We start from the raw sequence: 20,287 nt of genomic DNA, 5'->3' as shown, positions 1-20,287 counted from the left end.
AGTTTCTCTCTCTGGACCATCTATTTGTCTTCTTTCACACACTAGAGTCATTTTATACTTCGCCCTTATAGAACCTGCCCGATTTTCCGTCAAATTTGTAACGATGAGACTCGGGCAGGTTAAACAACAAATGAATAACTTGCTCCTCTCGGGTTACTGACAAGGCCGTGAAGTTGAAAGTGATCTCTCTCTCTCTCTCTCTCCACCTCTCTCTCACAGTCACTCACTGTCTGTCGAATAGTCTGAATAAACAATGCAGGTTAATGTTCCATTTTTCCTTTCTCTTCATTCCTCGTTGGGAGGTTGACTATCTCTCCGTGTCCTGCTCCTTGTCCATCACAATTATCTTTCTTGTGGAAATGTGTGTCACATGGTCCTGCTCCTAATTCTCTGTGATTCACGCTGTACTGGAGGCCAAGTACCCCTCTGAATTCTCGTTGTCAGGTGACTGGCTATTTTAATGGTGAATCCACAGCCTGTGTGTGTTGTGGCGTCACATGCATGATCACTGTCCGTATGGACTAACCCTGTCACTTTGCATGCTGTGACCCCCACATGCCCAAGACACCAAATCACCAATTGCTGCATGATAAAGTACTGCGAGAGGGGATCCACTGCGAGAGGGGATCCGCTGCGAGAGGGGATCCGCTGTGAGAGGGACGCTGTTGTTGAATCTGGTACTGAGTCTGGTACTGGTCTGCTACTGCTAGAGATGCTGGGCTTTCTGAACTGCAGCTCTCTGCTCCACTGCGTGTTGAGTGCCTTCAGTTTTTGACTCCTGCGGCATGCAAGTGCTGTAACCCCCCCCTCCTCCCCCTAGAAATTGGGTGATGAGAAACATTACGTTAATACTTGAAGGTTGAATTACCCAACGTGACTTCCTCATCCTGATCATCGTTATTACTGCTGCTATTAATTACAGCTTTAGTGATTTGTTTTTTTAACCTATTTTCTGGGTCCATATTTAGCTATTCTTTTCTCCTATCGACTCTCTTGCGGGCACGTTTCCCAGTTTGAACATGTCCACCATTAGAAGCCTGGATCCACCACTGGGAAGTGCACAAGACCGGACGGGGGTGAATTATCCACTTGATCCCCACCCTTTTCCTGCCCACTCTATGTTCCATGCCTCCCCTGACAGCTTGGCATGGGTCGGGGAACCTCACCATGCGCAGCCCCCTTGCCCGACCAGGCATGACACAGCACACCCTATCATTTGGCCTTTGGGCCTTCTAATTATTACGACTCTGGTTCTTATTTCTGTGACCAGGTTGGCTGTGAGGGGTCGCTCTCAGACGGTGGACTCTGCTGTCACTGCTTGGCTGTGGTTTACCCTATAATTCATAATCTGTTTCTCGTAGGGCCTGAGGAACCAAAGCCAAGGACATCGTGGGCACCTGTGATAATTGGCATCCTTTGTGCGATCTTAACTCTAATCAGCGTGCTGCTTGTTGTGCACCACATCCGGAGAAAGGAAATGCAGTTTGGGTGAGTGAGTGCTTGTTACTCGATTTTAAATCGCTCCACCATTGGCGGCCGTGCCTTCAGCTGCCTGGGCCCTAAGCTCTGGAATTCCCTCCCCTAAACCTCTCCGCCTCTCTACCTCTCTCTCCTCCTTTAAGACGCTCCTTGAAACCTACCTCTTTGACCAAGCTTTTGGTCACCTGTCCTGATATCTCCTTATGTGGCTCGGTGTCAAATTTTGTCTGATTTACGCTCCTGTGAAGCGCCTTGGGACGTTTTACTACGTTAAAGGCGCTATATAAATGCAAAGTGTTGTCGCTGAACTAGAGCAAAGGGCAATCCCTCTTGCTTGGTGTCCCTCCAACTCCGACCCCCCCTCCCCCGACACACTGAGGTTACCAGGCCACTGACATTGCCTACCTCTAAGCATGCTGGGTAACACGACACAATCTGCCGTTATATATTTTCCATTCGTTATCACGGTACCTGGAGATGTAACGGTCAATGAGAGCGAACTAGTCTGATCAAACACCATGATCAATGACTGGATGTTACATTTAAATGTTTGGATGAATTCATTAAAATTATGTTTAAAGATCTGGCGGACACTTACCCTATTTTTCAAAACTTATTTTTCCTTTCCTCACCTCAGACCTGCACTGTTGAGTCAGTGTATAAATATAACCTTACAGAGGGGACGGAGAGACCCCAGTCAGTGTATAAATATAACCTTACAGAGGGGACAGAGAGACCCCAGTCAGTGTATAAATATAACCTTACAAAGGGGACGGAGAGACCCCAGTCAGTGTATCAATATAACCTTACAGAGGGGACGGAGAGACCCCAGTCAGTGTATAAATATAACCTTACAGAGGGGACGGAGAGACCCCAGTCAGTGTATAAATATAACCTTACAGAGGGGACGGAGAGACCCCAGTCAGTGTATAAATATAACCTTACAGAGGGGACGGAGAGACCCCAGTCAGTGTATAAATATAACCTTACAGAGGGGACGGAGAGACCCCAGTCAGTGTATAAATATAACCTTACAGAGGGGACGGAGAGACCCCAGTCAGTGTATAAATATAACCTTACAGAGGGGACGGAGAGACCCCAGTCAGTGTATAAATATAACCTTACAGAGGGGACGGAGAGACCCCAGTCAGTGTATAAATATAACCTTACAGAGGGGACGGAGAGACCCCAGTCAGTGTATAAATATAACCTTACAGAGGGGACAGAGAGACCCCAGTCAGTGTATAAATATAACCTTACAGAGGGGACGGAGAGACCCCAGTCAGTGTATAAATATAACCTTACAGAGGGGACGGAGAGACCCCAGTCAGTGTATAAATATCACCCTGGAGGAGGGGACCGAGAAATACCAGTCAGTGTATAAATATCACCCTAGGGGAGGGGATCGGGAGATACCAGTCAGTGTATAAATATCACCCTAGGGGAGGGGATCGCGAGATACCAGTCAGTGTATAAATATCACCCTGGGGGAGGGGATCGCGAGATACCAGTCAGTGTATAAATATGACCCTGGGGAGGGGATCGGGAGATACCAGTCAGTGTATAAATATCACCCTGGGGGAGGGGATCGCGAGATACCAGTCAGTGTATAAATATGACCCTGGGGAGGGGATCGGGAGATACCAGTCAGTGTATAAATATCACCCTGGGGGAGGGGATCGTGAGATACCCGTCAGTGTATAAATATCACCCTAGGGGAGGGGATCGAGAGATACCAGTCAGTGTATAAATATCACCCTGGGGGAGGGGATCGGGAGATACCAGTCAGTGTATAAATATCACCCTGGGGGAGGGGATCGAGAGATACCAGTCAGTGTATAAATATCACCCTGGGGGAGGGGATCGAGAGATACCAGTCAGTGTATAAATATCACCCATGGGAAGGGGATCGCGAGATACCCGTCAGTGTATAAATATCACCCTGGGGGAGGGGATCGTGAGATACCCGTCAGTGTATAAATATCACCCTGGGGGAGGGGATCGTGAGATACCAGTCAGTGTATAAATATCACCCTGGGGGAGGGGATCGCGAGATACCAGTCAGTGTATAAATATCACCCATGGGAAGGGGATCGCGAGATACCCGTCAGTGTATAAATATCACCCTGGGGGAGGGGATCGTGAGATACCCGTCAGTGTATAAATATCACCCTGGGGGAGGGGATCGTGAGATACCAGTCAGTGTATAAATATCACCCATGGGAAGGGGATCGCGAGATACCCGTCAGTGTATAAATATCACCCTAGGGGAGGGGATCGTGAGATACCCGTCAGTGTATAAATATCACCCTGGGGGAGGGGATCGTGAGATACCAGTCAGTGTATAAATATCACCCTGGGGGAGGGGATCGCGAGATACCAGTCAGTGTATAAATATCACCCATGGGAAGGGGATCGCGAGATACCCGTCAGTGTATAAATATCACCCTGGGGGAGGGGATCGTGAGATACCAGTCAGTGTATAAATATCTTCTTGAGTGAAGGGCTGAGAAATACAAATATCTCCTCTTTGTAACATTCTGGATGATGTTGTGATTCAGTGGTGTTCACTTTTCCTGTGGGATTATTGTATTGCATCTCCAGCTGCTCATTTAACTAGTCATTCTGTCCACAGAGAAGCCTTTATTCCTGTTTCCGACGGAGTGGGTCAGGTGGTACAGTACAGGGCAGGAAGAACCTACAACCGTCGAGGAGCAGAGCGCATCGAGGCTACATGTACGTGAAGCCGCTGGTTATTTGATTGCTTTATTCATGTGTAGACATAGATTTGTCTTTGTTTATAATCAGTTTGCCAGTGAAGCATCAAATCTAGTCGGCCAACACAAATATAGATAGTGCCAAGCCTTGTGATCCTGAGCGAGCATCATTATAATCCATTTATAGCAGGAGGAGGCCATTCAGCCCCTCGAGCCTGCTCTACCATTCAATTAGATCATGGCTGATCTGTATCTCAACTCCATTTACTCTCCTTTGTTCCATATCCCTTGATAACCTTACCCAACAAAAATCTATCGATCTCAGTCTTGAAAGCTCCAATTGGCTCCCAGCATTCAGAGCCTTTTTGGGGAGAGAGTTCCAGATTTCCACTACCCTTTGCGTGAAGAAGTGCTTCCTGACATCACCCCTGAACGGCCTGGCTCTAATTTTAAGGCAATGCCCCCTTGTTCTGGACTCTCCCACCAGAGGAAAGAGTTTCTCCATATCTACCCTATTGAATCCCTTTATCATTTTAAACACCTCGATCAGATCAACCCTCAATCTTCTAAACTCTAGGAAACACAAACCAAGTTTATGCAACTGGTCTCATAATTTAACCCTTTAAGTCTTGGTATCATTCTGGTGAATCTGCTGTATCCCCTCCAAGACCAATATATCCTTCCTGAGGTGCGGTGAGCATAACTGAACGGAGTTCTCCAGATGGGGTCTGACCAACGTTCTGTACAACTGCAGCATCACTTCCTCACTTTTGTATTCCAGCCCCCTTGAGATAGAGGCCAACTTTCCATGAACCTTTTTTATTAATTTTGTACCTGTGTACTAGCTTTTAGTGATCTGTGCACATGGACACCTAAATCCCTTTGCTCCTCCACACCTCCTGGTCTCTCACCATTAAGAAAATATTTTGATTAATTTTACCCAGATCCAAAGTGGATGACCTCACACTTCCCACGTTGAACTCCATCTGCCATAGTTTTGCCCACTCACTTGGTCTGTCTTTCTCATCTGTTCCCCTGGTTCGACAAGGCGCCTTTAAGGAACTTCCTGTCCCCATCTACACAACTAACAACTAACTGGGAACAATAAGATCCAACTGTCTGTTGTCTGAGAAAGGACATGTTAATGTCTAGTCGCTGTGGCCTTTAGACATTTAGAACTTTGAGTTTCTATGTGACACAAAGAAAATTAACTTCAACACATCTTTAACTGCATTCGGAATTGATCCACGGTATTTGTTTATGAAGACTTGTTAAGAAGTAGACCATTTCCTGATAGTGGAAGGTCTCAGTGACTCTAGGTCTCAATCACTCCCTCATCTCCCTCATCATCCACATCTCCTTGCTCACCTCCTCCACTTCTGCCACCAACTTCCAACCCTGCCAAAAACAACCTCCCTGCTCCTGCCTCAGCATCTTGCCAACTCCCAACTCCCTCTCCTCTGGTTTGTCAACAGCATGACATCATTGTCATTCTGTTCATGCCCTTGTCTCCACCAAATCCCTCACAATTCCCTCTCATCCCAACCGTTCGCCTGGTTCGACAAGACACCTTTATGACCTCAAATATGAAGGAATATGCTCGAGCACACCTGATGGGTGATTGCCTTGGTTGTCAACCTCCACATTTGCCTTAACCACCTCAAGTAGTATCACTTACCCCTCTCTGCGGTCAAGAACCATACTGTAGGGCAAGGTTAACCCCAAACCACCGCTGCACCCACTCCTTTGACCTCCCTACCCACCACTTTCACCTTCACTCCTGACACTCAGTGAGGAGTTCAGGATTTCTTTGTGTATAAAGATGAAGCTGTCCTCGTGGATAACTCTGCCTCTTAGTATCCAGCTACCTCCTCTGCCCTGGATGTCTCCCCATCTCTGCACTTTCTTCCCGACCTCCCTCTCCAGCTATTATTAGGCTCATCTTTATGAAACCTGTAACCCCTTTCCAACCCAGCTCCTAACCACTCGACTACCTCTGACCTCTTCCCGGCATTCTATCCCCTTCCAAAATTGCCATCATTGCCACCCCCTTAAGCCCTCCGTTGACCTCTTCATCTTCTCTAACTATTGCCTCATCATTAATCTCCTGTCTAAGGTTCCCACCCAACTCCATGTCTATCTTTCCAAAGAAAAAACAAATGACCTTCCATTCGAATCCCTTCACTCTGGGTTTTGTCCCACCCATGGCATCAATACTGCCCTGGACAAAATCAGTGATGATTCTTATGTGACTGCGACTGTGACACTCTGCCCCTCTATTTCCCCTCTGATCTCTCTGTGCCATTTTGCATCACTCCGGTCTCCTCCTATGCCTCTCCTCCATGGTCAATCACATGGCATCACCCTCTCCCTCTGCTCCAGCATCCATGGTAGAACCTTCAGAAATCATAATCCTGCACTCTGGAGTTCCCTTGATAAAGCCTCTATCTTCCTTCATCGGTCTTCTCAAAACAACAACTTGCATTTATATAGCGCCTTTAATGTAGTAAAAACATCCCAAGGTGCTTCACAGGAGTGTTATCAGACAAAATTTGACACCGAGTCATGTAAGGGGATATTAGGACAGGTCAAAGAGATAGGTTTTAAGGAGCGTCTAAAAGGAGAGAGAGGTAGAGAGGCGGAGAGATTTAGGGAGAGAATTCCAGAACTTGGGGCCTAGGCAGCTGAAGGCACAGCCGCCAATGGTAGAGCAAAGAAAATTGGGGATGTGCAAGAGGCCAGAATTTGAAGAGCACAGAGATCTCGGAGGGTTGTAGGGCTGGAGGAGGTTACAGAGAGAGGGAGGGGTAAGGCCATGGAGGGATTTGAAAACAAGGATGAGAATTCTAAAATCGAGGCCAATTGGGAGCCAGTGTAAGACAGCGAGCCCAGGGGTGAATCTGCCTCTTTGACTATGCCTTAGGTCACCTCCCCTTGACTTCTCTCCCATTTCCTGTTGGGTGCCCTGTGAAGCACCTTGGGACATATGGGATGGAAAATTGCAAGACCGGTATCCGTTCTGACCCCCCTCCTCTGCCTTCCATTACTGAGGAGGCACAAACAGAATGTACTGCTCACGCACCGTACCTGAGTCAGAAAGATAGGCTATGGTCTTGGGCTAGATTCTTCATCAAAGTGAATGTGATCATGGTGCAGAAGGCCATTTGTGAACTGATTAGAATAAGATAGGAAGCAAGTAAACAAAGATGGCAGACAAGAACAGGCAGAGGCCCAGAGTTTAAATCAGGACATAAAGCAGAGGTTTTGATAGAGTGAATAAGGAGCAACTTTCCACTGGCAGGAGGGTCTGTAACCAGTGGACTCAGATTTAAGGTAATTGGCAAGAGTCAGAGGTGAGATGAGGAGAAATGTTTTTTACATAGCGAGTTGTGATGATCTGGAATGCACTGCCTGAAAGAGTGGTGGAAAGAGATTTAACAGAAATTTTCAAAATGAATTTGGATAAATACTTGAAGGGGAAAATTGTAAGGCTACAGGGAAAGCGCAGGGGAGTGGGACTAATTGGATAGCTCTTTCAAAGAGCCGGCACAGGCACGGTGGGCCGAATGGCCTCCTCCTGTGCTGTAAGATTCTATGATTCTAAGTTATTAGATTCAAACTGTGAATAGAAAACGAGAGGACACAAAGGCAAAAATCAAATTAAGAAGCCTCAAAAGAGATTGGGAATTTATTTTACAGAGTAGTAACTCCTAACATTACTTTAATACCTGTCTAAAAAGGGCACACACAGGTGTGTTAGGCGCTCAAGCACGCACTTTGCTGATTGCAATTTTTTTCCTTCTCTTAAAGCTTCCCAATTGCTTATTTTGTCAAAAAGAAATCCAGCCCTGTCTTGAATTTGCTGACACTATCCGCCTCCACCGTCTCTCTGTGCAGTCTGTTCCACACATTCGCCTCCCTCTGTGTAATGTACTTAAATCAAAACCATCTGTTCACCTACCCTTGCATTAATCACATTGTTAAAATAGCATGCTCAGGAATTGGTGTTAGCCATTGTGCTTAAAGTTGCATGCAGAGGGATTTTAACCCCATTAGTTCTTGTGCTGCTGGGGCTGAGGAAATGTGATTGGTCAGGGTTCAGTGGTACGCTTTGTAATGTTCGATTGATGTAGATTGTAACGTTAGATTGTTGTAGATTGTAAGATTAGCTTGATGTAGATTGTAACATTAGATTGGTGTAGATTGTAAATTTATTTTGATGTATATTATAACGTTAGGTTGATGGAGATTGTTACGTTAGATTGATGCACATTGTAACATTAGGTTGTTACGGATTGTAACGTTGATTTGATGTAGATTTTAATGTTACAGTGTTGTAGATTGTAACGTTAGGTTGATGTAAATTGTAACGTTAGGTTGATGTAGATTGTAATATTAGATTGATTTAGATTGTAACATTAGATTGATGTAGATTGTAATGTGAGGCAGATGTAGATTGTAATGTTAGATTGATGTAGTTTTATGTTTGATTGTTGTAGATTGCAACATTAGATTGGTGTGGATTGTAATTTTAGGTTGATGTAGATTGTAATGTTAGATTGATTCTGATCATAATATTGGGTTGGTGTAGATTGTAATTTTAGATTGATGTTGATTGTACCATTAGATTGATGTGGATTGTAACATTAGATTGATGTGGATTGTAACATTGGGTTGATGTAGATTGTAACATTAGGTTGATGTAGATTGTAATGTTAGAATGATGTCGATTGTAATTTTAGATTGACATAGATTGTAACATTAGATTGATGTCGATCATAATATTAGATTGGTGTAGATTGTAATTTTAGGTTGATGTTGTTTGTACTGTTAGTTTGATGTTCATTGTAACATTAGTTGATGTAGATTTTAGCATTTTGTTGATGTAGATTGTAACATTGGATTGATGTAGATTGTAACATTAGATTGATCTTGATTGTAATGTTAGGCTGATGAAGATTGTACTGTTAGATTAATGTAGTTGGAATGTTAGATAGTTGCAGATTGTAACATTAGGTTGACGTAGATTTTAATGTTACGTTGATGTAAATTGTTACATTAGGCTGATGTAGATTGTAATGTTAGGCTGATATAGATTGTAATGTTAGATTGGTGTAGATTGTAAATTTATTTTGATGTAGATTGTAACATTTGGCTGATGTAGATTGTAACGTTAGGTTGATGTTGATTATAATGTTACATTCATGTAGATTGTATTGTTAGATTGGTGTAGATTTTAATTTTAGGTTGATGCAGATTGTAACGTTAGATTGATGCACATTGTAATATTAGGTTGATGCAGATTGTAACATTAGATTGATGTAGATTGTAATGCGAGGCAGATGTCGATTGTAATGTTAGATTGATGTAGTTTTATGTTAGATTGTTGTAGATTGCAACATTAGATTGGTGTGGATTGTAATGTTAGATTGATGTTGATTGTAATTTTAGGTTTATGTAGATTGTAATGTTAGATTGATTCTGATCATAATATTGGATTGGTGTAGATTGTAATTTTAGATTGATGTTGATTGTAACGTTAGATTGATGTGGATTGTAACATTGGGTTGATGTGGATTGTAACATTAGGCTTTTGAAGATTGTAACATTGGATTGATGTAGATTGTAACATTAGATTGATGGAGATTGTAACATTTGATTAATTTAGATTGTAATGTTAGGTGATGTAGCTTGTAATGTTCGATTGTTGTAGATTGTAATGTTCCACTGATGCACTTTGTAACATTTGATTCATGTAGATTGTAATGTTAGGCTGATGAAGCTTGTAATGTTCAATTGATGTAGACTGTAATATTATACTGATGCACAGTGGAACATTTGATTGAGGTAGATTGTAACATTGGATTGATTTTTTAAAAATTAATTAATGAGATGTGGGATTCGCTGGCCTTTATTGCCCTTCCCCATTTGCCTTGAGGTTTGATACAAATGAATGGCTTGCTAGACCATTTAGAGGGCAGTTAAGAGTAAACCATGTTAATGTGAGACTGGAGTCACATATAGACCAGACCGGGTAAGGAGGGCAGGTTTCCATCCCTAAAGGACATTAATGAACCAGTAGGCTTTTAACAATGTAGATTCTAATGTTGGTTTATGAAGATTGTAACATTAAGTTTATGTGAATTTTAACATTAGGATGATGTAGATTTTAATGTTACATTCCTGTAGATTGTAACATTACATTGATGCAAATTGTAATGTTAGATTGATGTAGATTGTAATTTTAGGTTGATGCTGACTGTAACGTAACATTACAATCTGCCTACATAGAAACATAGAAAATAGGAGCAAGAGTAGGCCATTAGGCCCTTCGGGCCTGCTTCGCCATTCAAAATGATCATGGCTGATCAGTCCCCTGTTTCCGCTTTTTCCCCATATCCCTTGAACCCTTTAGCATTAAGAAATATATCTGTCTCCTTCTTGAATACATCTAATGACTTGGCCTCCACTGCCTTCTGTGGTAGAGAATTCCACAGGTTCACCACCCTCTGAGTGAAGAAATTTCTCCTCATCTCTGTTCTAAACGGCATACCCCGTATCTTGAGACTGTGACCCCTGGTTCTGGACTCCCCAGCCAACGGGAACATCCTCCCTGCATCTAGTCCATCTAGTCCTGTTAGAATTTTATATGTTTCGATGAGATCACCTCTCATTCTTCTGAACTCTAGTGAATATAGGCCGAGTCGACCCAATCTCTCCTCGTACGTCAGTCCTGCCATCCCAGGAATCAGTCTGGTAAACCTTTGTTGCACTCCCTCCATGGCAAGGACATCCTTCCTCAGATAAGGAGACCAAAACTGCACACAATACTCCAGATGTGGTCTCACCAAGGCCCTTTATAACTGCAGTAAGACATCCCTGCTCCTGTAACGAAATGTTACAATCTAAATCAACCTAACGCTACAATCTGCATCAACCTGTTACAATCTACATCCAAGTAAAATTATAATCTACATTAATCTAACATTACAATCCACGCCAATCTAACATTACAATCTACATCATTCTAAAATCACATCCTACATCAATCTAACACTACAATCTGCATCCATCTAACATTACAATCCACAACTATCTAATGTTACAATCCACCTCAATCTAACACTACAATCCACATCAACATAAAATTACAATCTACGTCAATCTCACGTTACCATCTACATCAACCTAATGTTACAATCTACATCAATCCAACATTACAGTCTATATCAATGTAACATTACAATCTACATCCACCAAATGTTACAATATACATGGAAATAAATTTGCAAACTACACCAATCTAACATTAAAATCTACATCAACCTAACGTTACCATCTACATCAACCTAATGTTACAATCTGCCTCAACCTAACATTACATTCTACATCAACCTAAAATTACAATCTACATCATTCCAATGTTACAATCTACCTCAATCTAACATTACAATCTACATCAACCTGATGTTACAATCTACATCAATCTAACATTACAATCTACATCAATTAATGTAACAATCTACAGCATCAATCTAATGTTGCAATCTACAGCAATCTAACGTTGCAATCTACATCAACCTAAAATTACAATCTACATCATTCTAACATCACAACCTACATCAATCTTACTCTACAACCTACATCCATCTAACGTTACAATCCACCTCAATCTAACCTTACAATCTACATTAACATAAAATTACAATCAACATCAATCTAACATTACAATCTACATCAATCTAACGTTACAATCTACATCAATCTAATGTTACAATCTACATCAATCTAACATTACAAACTACATCAACCAATGTAACTATGTACATCAACCAAATGTTACAATCAGCATCAATCTAATGTAAAATCTACAGCAAACTAATGTTACCATCTACATAAATTTAACATTACAATCAACATCAACCGAACATTAAAATCAACATCAATCTAACGTCACCTTCGACATCAAACAAAAATTAAAATCTACACAAATGTAACATTACAATCTATATAAACCAAATGTTACAATCTACAGCCACCTAACGTTACAATCTACAGCAATCTGATGTTACAATCTATATCAATCTAATGTTACAATCTACATCAACCAAACATTACAACTATATCAATCTAAAGATAAAATCTACATCAAGCCAATGTTACAATCTACATGAATCTAACCTTACAATCTGCACCAATCTAACAACCTAATGTAACAATCTACCTCAATCTAACATTGCAGATTATAATGTTAGATTGATGTAGATTTTAAGTTTAGGTTGATTAGATAGTAACATTACAGTGATGTTGATTTTAATTTTGGGTTGATGTAGATTGTAACGTTAGGTTGATGTAGATTCTAACATTTGGTTGATGTAGATCGTAACATTAGTTGATGCAGTTTGTAATGTTAGATTGATTAGATTTTAAGTTAGGTTTATGCAGATTGTAACATTAGGTTGATGTAGTTTGTAATGTTAGAATGATGTAGCTTGTAACATTAGATTGATGTGGATCATAACATTGGTTTGATTAGATTGTAACATTAGATTGATGTAGATTGTACCATTAGATTAATGTGGATTGTAATGTTAGGCTGATGTAGATTGTAATGTTAGATTGGTGTAGATTGTAATGTTAGATTGATGTACATTGTAACATTGGATTGATGTTGATCGTAACATTAGGTTGATACAGTTTTTAGCATCAGATTGATGTAGCTTGTAACATCAGATTGATGTAGCTTGTAACATCAGATTGATGTAGCTTGTAACATCAGATTGATGTAGATTGTAATGTTAGATTGATGTAGATTGTAATGTTAGATTGTTGTAGTTTGTAACAATCGATTATTAACCTGGAATTTAGCATGTTTTCTTAGAGTTTTTCTACTTAAGCCTGCAGAATGTTTCCAATTATATCTCAATCTGAGTAACTTTGTGCTCGATTGATCCAGCTGAAGACTTTTCTTGTACCTGTATTTGTCCTTGAGTCTCAGAATTACCAGCACTTCCCCCATGATGCATGCTTCGCAAAGCAATGATTCCCACTGTTCTGTCATAATAAATAGATCTGAAGGCCTCAAATTAAATCACTAAAAATAGTTTCAAGCTAACCAAACTTCAGTGCCAAGATCGCTCTTCTCAATTGGCTGCCTTTTCACTTCAGTGGACTCTTACAATATAATTGCGTCCAGTTTGTACAATCTGTTTAAATTCACTCAAAACAGCATGTTCAGAAGAAACGAGCAACCAATTAAAACACTGGTGCCACTTCGAAAACAGCCAATCAATAAACCATCACATCGAGCCCCAGTACTTTCAAACCTAATTAATAGGGAGATTGTCAATCAATCCAGCCCAGTCAGTACTTGCAAAAAATAATCCCAGTTAACAGCTCACTCACTCTTTTGCTCACTCGCTCTTTCACTCACTCACTCGCTCTTTCACTCACTCACTCGCTCTTTCACTCACTCACTCGCTCTTTCACTCACTCACTCGCTCTTTCACTCACTCACTCGCTCTTTCACTCACTCACTCACTCACTCACTCACTCTTTCGCCCACTCTCACTCACTCACTCTTTCGCCCACTCTCACTCACTCACTCTTTCGCCCACTCTTTCACTCACTCACTCTTTTGTTCACTCACTCACTCGCTCTTTCACTCACTCACTCACTCTTTCGCCCACTCTTTCACTCATTCTTTCACTCACTCACTCACTCTTTCACTCACTCACTCACTCTTTCACTCACTCACTCACTCTTTCACTCACTCACTCTTTCACTCACTCACTCTTTCACTCACTCACTCTTTCACTCACACTTTCACTCACTCACTCTTTCACTCACTCACTCTTTCACTCACTTTCACTCACTCACTCACTCTTTGCCTCACTCATTTTCACTCACACTTTCACTGACTCACTCACTCTTTGCCTCACTCACTTTCACTCACACTTTCACTGACTCACTCTTTCACTCACTCACACTTTCACTGACTCACTCTTTCACTCACTCACACTTTCACTGACTCACTCTTTCACTCACTCTTTCACTCACTCTTTCACTCACTCTTTCACTCACTCTTTCGCTCACTCTTTTGCTCACTCGCTCTTTCACTCACTCTCACTCATTCACTCACTCTTTAGCTCACCCTCTCTTTCACTCACCCTCTCTTTCACTCACCCTCTCTTTCACTCACCCTCTCTTTCACTCACTCTTTCGCTCACTCACTCTTTCGCTCACTCACTCTTTCCCTCACTCTTTCCCTCACTCTTTCACTTACTCACCCTCTTTCACTCACTCTTTCGCTCACTCACTCTTTCACTCATCCGTTCTTTCGCTCACTCACTCTTTCAGTCACTCACTCTCACTCACTCTTTCACTCACTCTTTCACTCACCCTCTCTTTCACTCACTCTTTCATTCACTCTTTCGCTCACTCACTTTTTCAGTCACTCACTCTCACTCACTCTTTTGCTCACTCGCTCTTTTGCTCACTCGTTCTTTCACTCACTCGTTCTTTCACTCACTCACTCTTTCACTCATTCACTCTTTCGCTCACTCACTTTTTCAGTCACTCACTCTCACTCACTCTTTCACTCACTCACTCTTTCACTCACTCACTCATTCTTTCACTTACTCAATCTTTCCCTCACTCATCTTGCGCTCACTCACTCTTTCACTCACTCTTTCACTCTCACCCATTCACTCACACACGTACGCTCACTCACTTTCACTAACTCTTTCACTCACCCTCTCTTTCACTCACCCTCTCTTTCACTCACCCTCTCTTTCACTCACTCACTCTTTCACTCATTCATTCTTTCGCGCACTCACTCTTTCAGTCACTCACTCTCACTCACTCTTTTGCTCACTCGCTCTTTCACTCACTCTTTCACTTACTCGCTCTTTCGCTCACTCATCTTGCGCTCACTCAATCTTTCACTCACTCACTCTTTCACTCACTCACTCTTTAGCTCACTCTCTCTTTCACTCACTCTTTCACTCATTCACTCTTTTGCTCACTCACTCTTTCAGTCACTCACTCCCACTCACTCTTTCACTCACTCACTCTTTTGCTCACTCACTCTTTAGCTCACTCTCTCTTTCACTCACTCTTTCACTCATTCACTCTTTAGCTCACTCTCTCTTTCACTCACTCTTTCACTCATTCACTCTTTTGCTCACTCACTCTTTCAGTCACTCACTCCCACTCAATCTTTCACTCACTCACTCTTTCACTCACTCACTCTTTAGCTCACTCTCTCTTTCACTCACTCTTTCACTCATTCACTCTTTTGCTCACTCACTCTTTCAGTCACTCACTCCCACTCACTTTCACTCACTCACTCTTTTGCTCACTCACTCTTTCACTCACTCTTTCAGTCACTCACTCTTTCACTCACTCACTCTTTCACTCACTCACTCATTCACTCACTCACTCATTCTTTCGCTCACTCAATCTTTCCCTCACTCATCTTGCGTTCACTCACTCACCCATTCACTCACACTTACGCTCGCTCACTTTCACTCACTCTTTTACTCACTCACTCTTTCACTCACTCACACTTTCACTCACTCACTCACTCACTATTTCACTCACTCACTCATTCTTGCACTCACTCACTCTTTCACTCACTCTTTCACTCTCTTTCACTCACTCTTTCACTCACTCACCCATTCACTCACACACTTACGCTCACTCACATTCACTCACTCACTTTCACTCACTCTTTCGCTCACTCTCACTCACTCTTTCACTCACTCTCACTCACTCACTCTTTTGCTCACTCACTCACTCACTCTTTCACTCACTCACTTTCACTCACTCACTTTTTCACTCATTCTTTCACTCACTCACTCACGCTTTCACTCACTCACGCTTTCACTCACTCTTTCACTCACTCTTTCGCTCACTCATTTTTGCGCTCACTCACTCTTGCCCTCACTCACTCTTTCACTCACTCACTCTTTCACTTATTCACTCACTATTTCACTCATTCACTCACTCTTTCACTCACACTTTCACTCACTCACTCACTATTTTATTCACTCACTATTTCACTCACTCACTCACTCTTTCACTCACTCACTCTTTCACTCATTCTTGCACTCACTCACTCACTCTTTCAGTCATGGTTTCACTCGTTCACTCACTCACTTTCACTCACTCACTTTCACTCACTCACTTTCACTCACTCACTCTTTCACTCACTCACTCACTTTCGCTTACTCACTCTTTCGCTCACTCTCACTCACTCTTTCGCTCACTCTCACTCACTCACTCTTTTGCTTACTCACTCACTCTTTCACTCACTCTCACTCTTTCACTCACACTCTTTTGCTCACTCTTTCACTCACTCATTCTTTCACTAACTTGCTCTTTCGCTCACTCACTTTCTTTCACTCACTCACTTTCATTCACTCACACTCACACTTTCGCTCACTCACTCACTCGCTCGCTCACTCTTTCATTCACTCACTCACTCTTTCACTCACTCACTCTCTCTTTCATTCACTCACTCACTCTTTCACTCACTCGCTCTTTCACTCACTTACTCTGTCGCTCACTCACTCTGTCGCTCACTCACGCACTCGCTCACTATTTTACTCACTCACTATTTCACTCACTCTCACTATTTTACTCACTCACTCTCACTATTTTACTCACTCACAATTTCACTCCTTCACTCACTCACTCTTTTACTCACTCAATCTTTCACTCACGCTTTCACTCTTTCTCTCACTCACTCACTAGTTTACTCACTCACTATTTCACTCACTCACTCTTTCACTCACTCTCTCTCACTCACTCTCGCTCACTCATTCTTGCACTCACTCACTTTTACTCACGCTTTCACTCTTTCACTCACTCACTTTCACTCACTCTTTCACTCACACACTCTTTCGCTCACTCACTCACTATTTTACTCACACACTATTTCACTCTTTCACTCACTCACTCTTTCACTCACTCAATCTTTCACTCACGCTTTCACTCTTTCTCTCACTCACTCACTCACTATTTTACTCACTCACTCTTTCACTCACTCACTCGTTCTTTCACTCATTCTTGCGCTCACTCATTCTTGTGCTCATTTACTCTTTCACTTACTCTTTCACTCACTCACTCATTCACTCATTCCTGCACTCACTCACTCTTTCACTCACTTACTCACTCATTCACTCACTCTTTCGCTCACTCTTTCACTCACTTTCACTCACTCACTCTTTTGCTCACTCACTCACTCTCACTCTTTCACTCACACTCTTTTGCTCACTCTTTCACTCACTCACTCTTTCACTCACTCACTCTTTAGCTCACTCTCTCTTTCACTCACTCTTTCACTCATTCACTCTTTTGCTCACTCACTCTTTCAGTCACTCACTCCCACTCACTCTTTCACTCACTCACTCTTTTGCTCACTCACTCTTTAGCTCACTCTCTCTTTCACTCACTCTTTCACTCATTCACTCTTTAGCTCACTCTCTCTTTCACTCACTCTTTCACTCATTCACTCTTTTGCTCACTCACTCTTTCAGTCACTCACTCCCACTCAATCTTTCACTCACTCACTCTTTTGCTCACTCACTCTTTCACTCACTCTTTCAGTCACTCACTCTTTCACTCACTCACTCTTTCACTCACTCACTTATTCACTCACTCACTCATTCTTTCGCTCACTCAATCTTTCCCTCACTCATCTTGCGCTCACTCACTCACCCATTCACTCACACACTTACGCTCGCTCACTTTCACTCACTCTTTTACTCACTCACTCTTTCACTCACTCACACTTTCACTCACTCACTCACTCACTATTTCACTCACTCACTCATTCTTGCACTAACTCACTCTTTCACTCACTCTTTCACTCTTTCACTCTCTTTCACTCACTCTTTCACTCACTCACCCATTCACTCACACACTTACGCTCACTCACTTTCACTCACTCACTTTCACTCACTCTTTCGCTCACTCTCACTCACTCTTTCACTCACTCTCACTCACTCACTCTTTTGCTCACTCACTCACTCACTCTTTCACTCACTCACTTTCACTCACTCACTTTTTCACTCATTCTTTCACTCACTCACTCACGCTTTCACTCACTCACGCTTTCACTCACTCTTTCACTCACTCTTTCGCTCACTCATTTTTGCGCTCACTCACTCTTGCCCTCACTCACTCTTTCACTCACTCACTCTTTCACTTATTCACTCACTATTTCACTCATTCACTCACTCTTTCACTCACACTTTCACTCACTCACTCACTATTTTATTCACTCACTATTTCACTCACTCACTCAATCTTTCACTCACTCACTCTTTCACTCATTCTTGCACTCACTCACTCACTTTCAGTCATGGTTTCACTCTTTCACTCACTCACTTTCACTCACTCACTTTCACTCACTCACTTTCACTCACTCACTCACTTTCGCTTACTCACTCTTTCGCTCACTCTCACTCACTCTTTCACTCACTCTCACTCACTCACTCTTTTGCTTACTCACTCTTTCACTCAATCTCACTCTTTCACTCACACTCTTTTGCTCACTCTTTCACTCACTCATTCTTTCACTAACTTGCTCTTTCGCTCACTCACTTTCTTTCACTCACTCACTTTCATTCACTCACACTCACTCTTTCGCTCACTCACTCACTCGCTCGCTCACTCTTTCATTCACTCACTCACTCTTTCACTCACTCACTCTCTCTTTCACTCACTCACTCACTCTTCCGCTCACTCGCTCTTTCACTCACTTACTCTGTCGCTCACTCACTCTGTCGCTCACTCAAGCACTCGCTCTCTATTTTACTCACTCACTATTTCACTCACTCTCACTATTTTACTCACTCACTCTCACTATTTTACTCACTCACTATTTCACTCCTTCACTCACTCACTCTTCTACTCACTCAATCTTTCACTCACGCTTTCACTCTTTCTCTCACTCACTCACTAGTTTACTCACTCACTATTTCACTCACTCACTCTTTCACTCACTCTCTCTGACTCACTCACTCTTTCGCTCACTCATTCTTGCACTCACTCACTCTTTCACTCATGCTTTCACTCTTTTACTCACTCACTCACTTTCACTCACTCACTCTTTCGCTCACTCACTCACTATTTTACTCACACACTATTTCACTCTTTCACTCACTCACTCTTTCACTCACTCAATCTTTCACTCACGCTTTCACTCTTTCTCTCACTCACTCACTCACTCACTATTTTACTCACTCACTATTTTACTCACTCACTCTTTCACTCACTCACTCGTTCTTTCACTCATTCTTGCGCTCACTCATTCTTGCGCTCATTTACTCTTTCACTTACTCTTTCACTCACTTACTCACTCATTCACTCACTCTTTCGCTCACTCACTCACTTTCACTCACTCACTCTTTTGCTCACTCACTCACTCTCACTCTTTCACTCACACTCTTTTGCTCACTCTTTCACTCACTCACTCGCTCTTTCGCTCACTCACTCACTCACTCACTTTCACTCACTCTTACTCTTTCACTCACACTCTTTTGCTCACTCTTTCACTCACTCACTCTTTCACTCACTCACTCTTTCATTCACTCACTCGCTCTTCCGCTCACTCGCTCATTCACTCTGTCACTCACTCACTCTTTCACTCACTCACTTGCACTCACGCTTTCACTCACTCACTATTTTCTCACTCGCTATTTTACTCACTCACTCTTTCACTCATTCACTTTCTCTTTCACTCACTCTTTCACTCACTCACTCTTTCAGTCACCTACTCTTTCACTCACTCTTTTGCTCACTCACTCTTTCGCTCACTCACTCTTTTGCTCACTCACTCTTTCGCTCACTCACTCTTTCGCTCACTCATGCGCTCTCTCACTCTTGCGCACACTTACTCTTTCACTCACTCTTTCACTCACTCACTATTTTACTCACTCACTTATTCACTCACTCACTATTTCACTCACTCACTCACTCATTCTTGCACTCACTCACTCACTCTTTCACTCACGCTTTCACTCTTTCACTCACGCTTTCACTCACTCACTCTTTCATTCACTCACTCACTATTTCACTCC

The 20,287-nt window shown here is 42.3% G+C and overlaps 1 protein-coding gene across 1 annotated transcript in view; it reads left to right on the top strand.

Moving 5' to 3' along the window:
• Nucleotides 1-20,287, top strand: part of tyro3 (TYRO3 protein tyrosine kinase) — a 168,981-nt gene that overhangs the window by 109,184 nt on the left and 39,510 nt on the right. Inside the window, exons 10-11 of the mRNA XM_067991213.1 lie at nucleotides 1,362-1,488; nucleotides 4,115-4,215. Coding sequence (XP_067847314.1) covers nucleotides 1,362-1,488; nucleotides 4,115-4,215 — 228 coding nt within the window. The remainder of the gene's footprint in view (nucleotides 1-1,361; nucleotides 1,489-4,114; nucleotides 4,216-20,287) is intronic.

Source organism: Heptranchias perlo, chromosome 10 (genome assembly GCF_035084215.1).
Source record: "Heptranchias perlo isolate sHepPer1 chromosome 10, sHepPer1.hap1, whole genome shotgun sequence".
NCBI lineage: Eukaryota > Metazoa > Chordata > Chondrichthyes > Hexanchiformes > Hexanchidae > Heptranchias > Heptranchias perlo.
The sequence above is the reverse complement of the archived record's forward strand: the minus strand, read 5'-3'. Positions and strand labels throughout refer to the sequence as shown.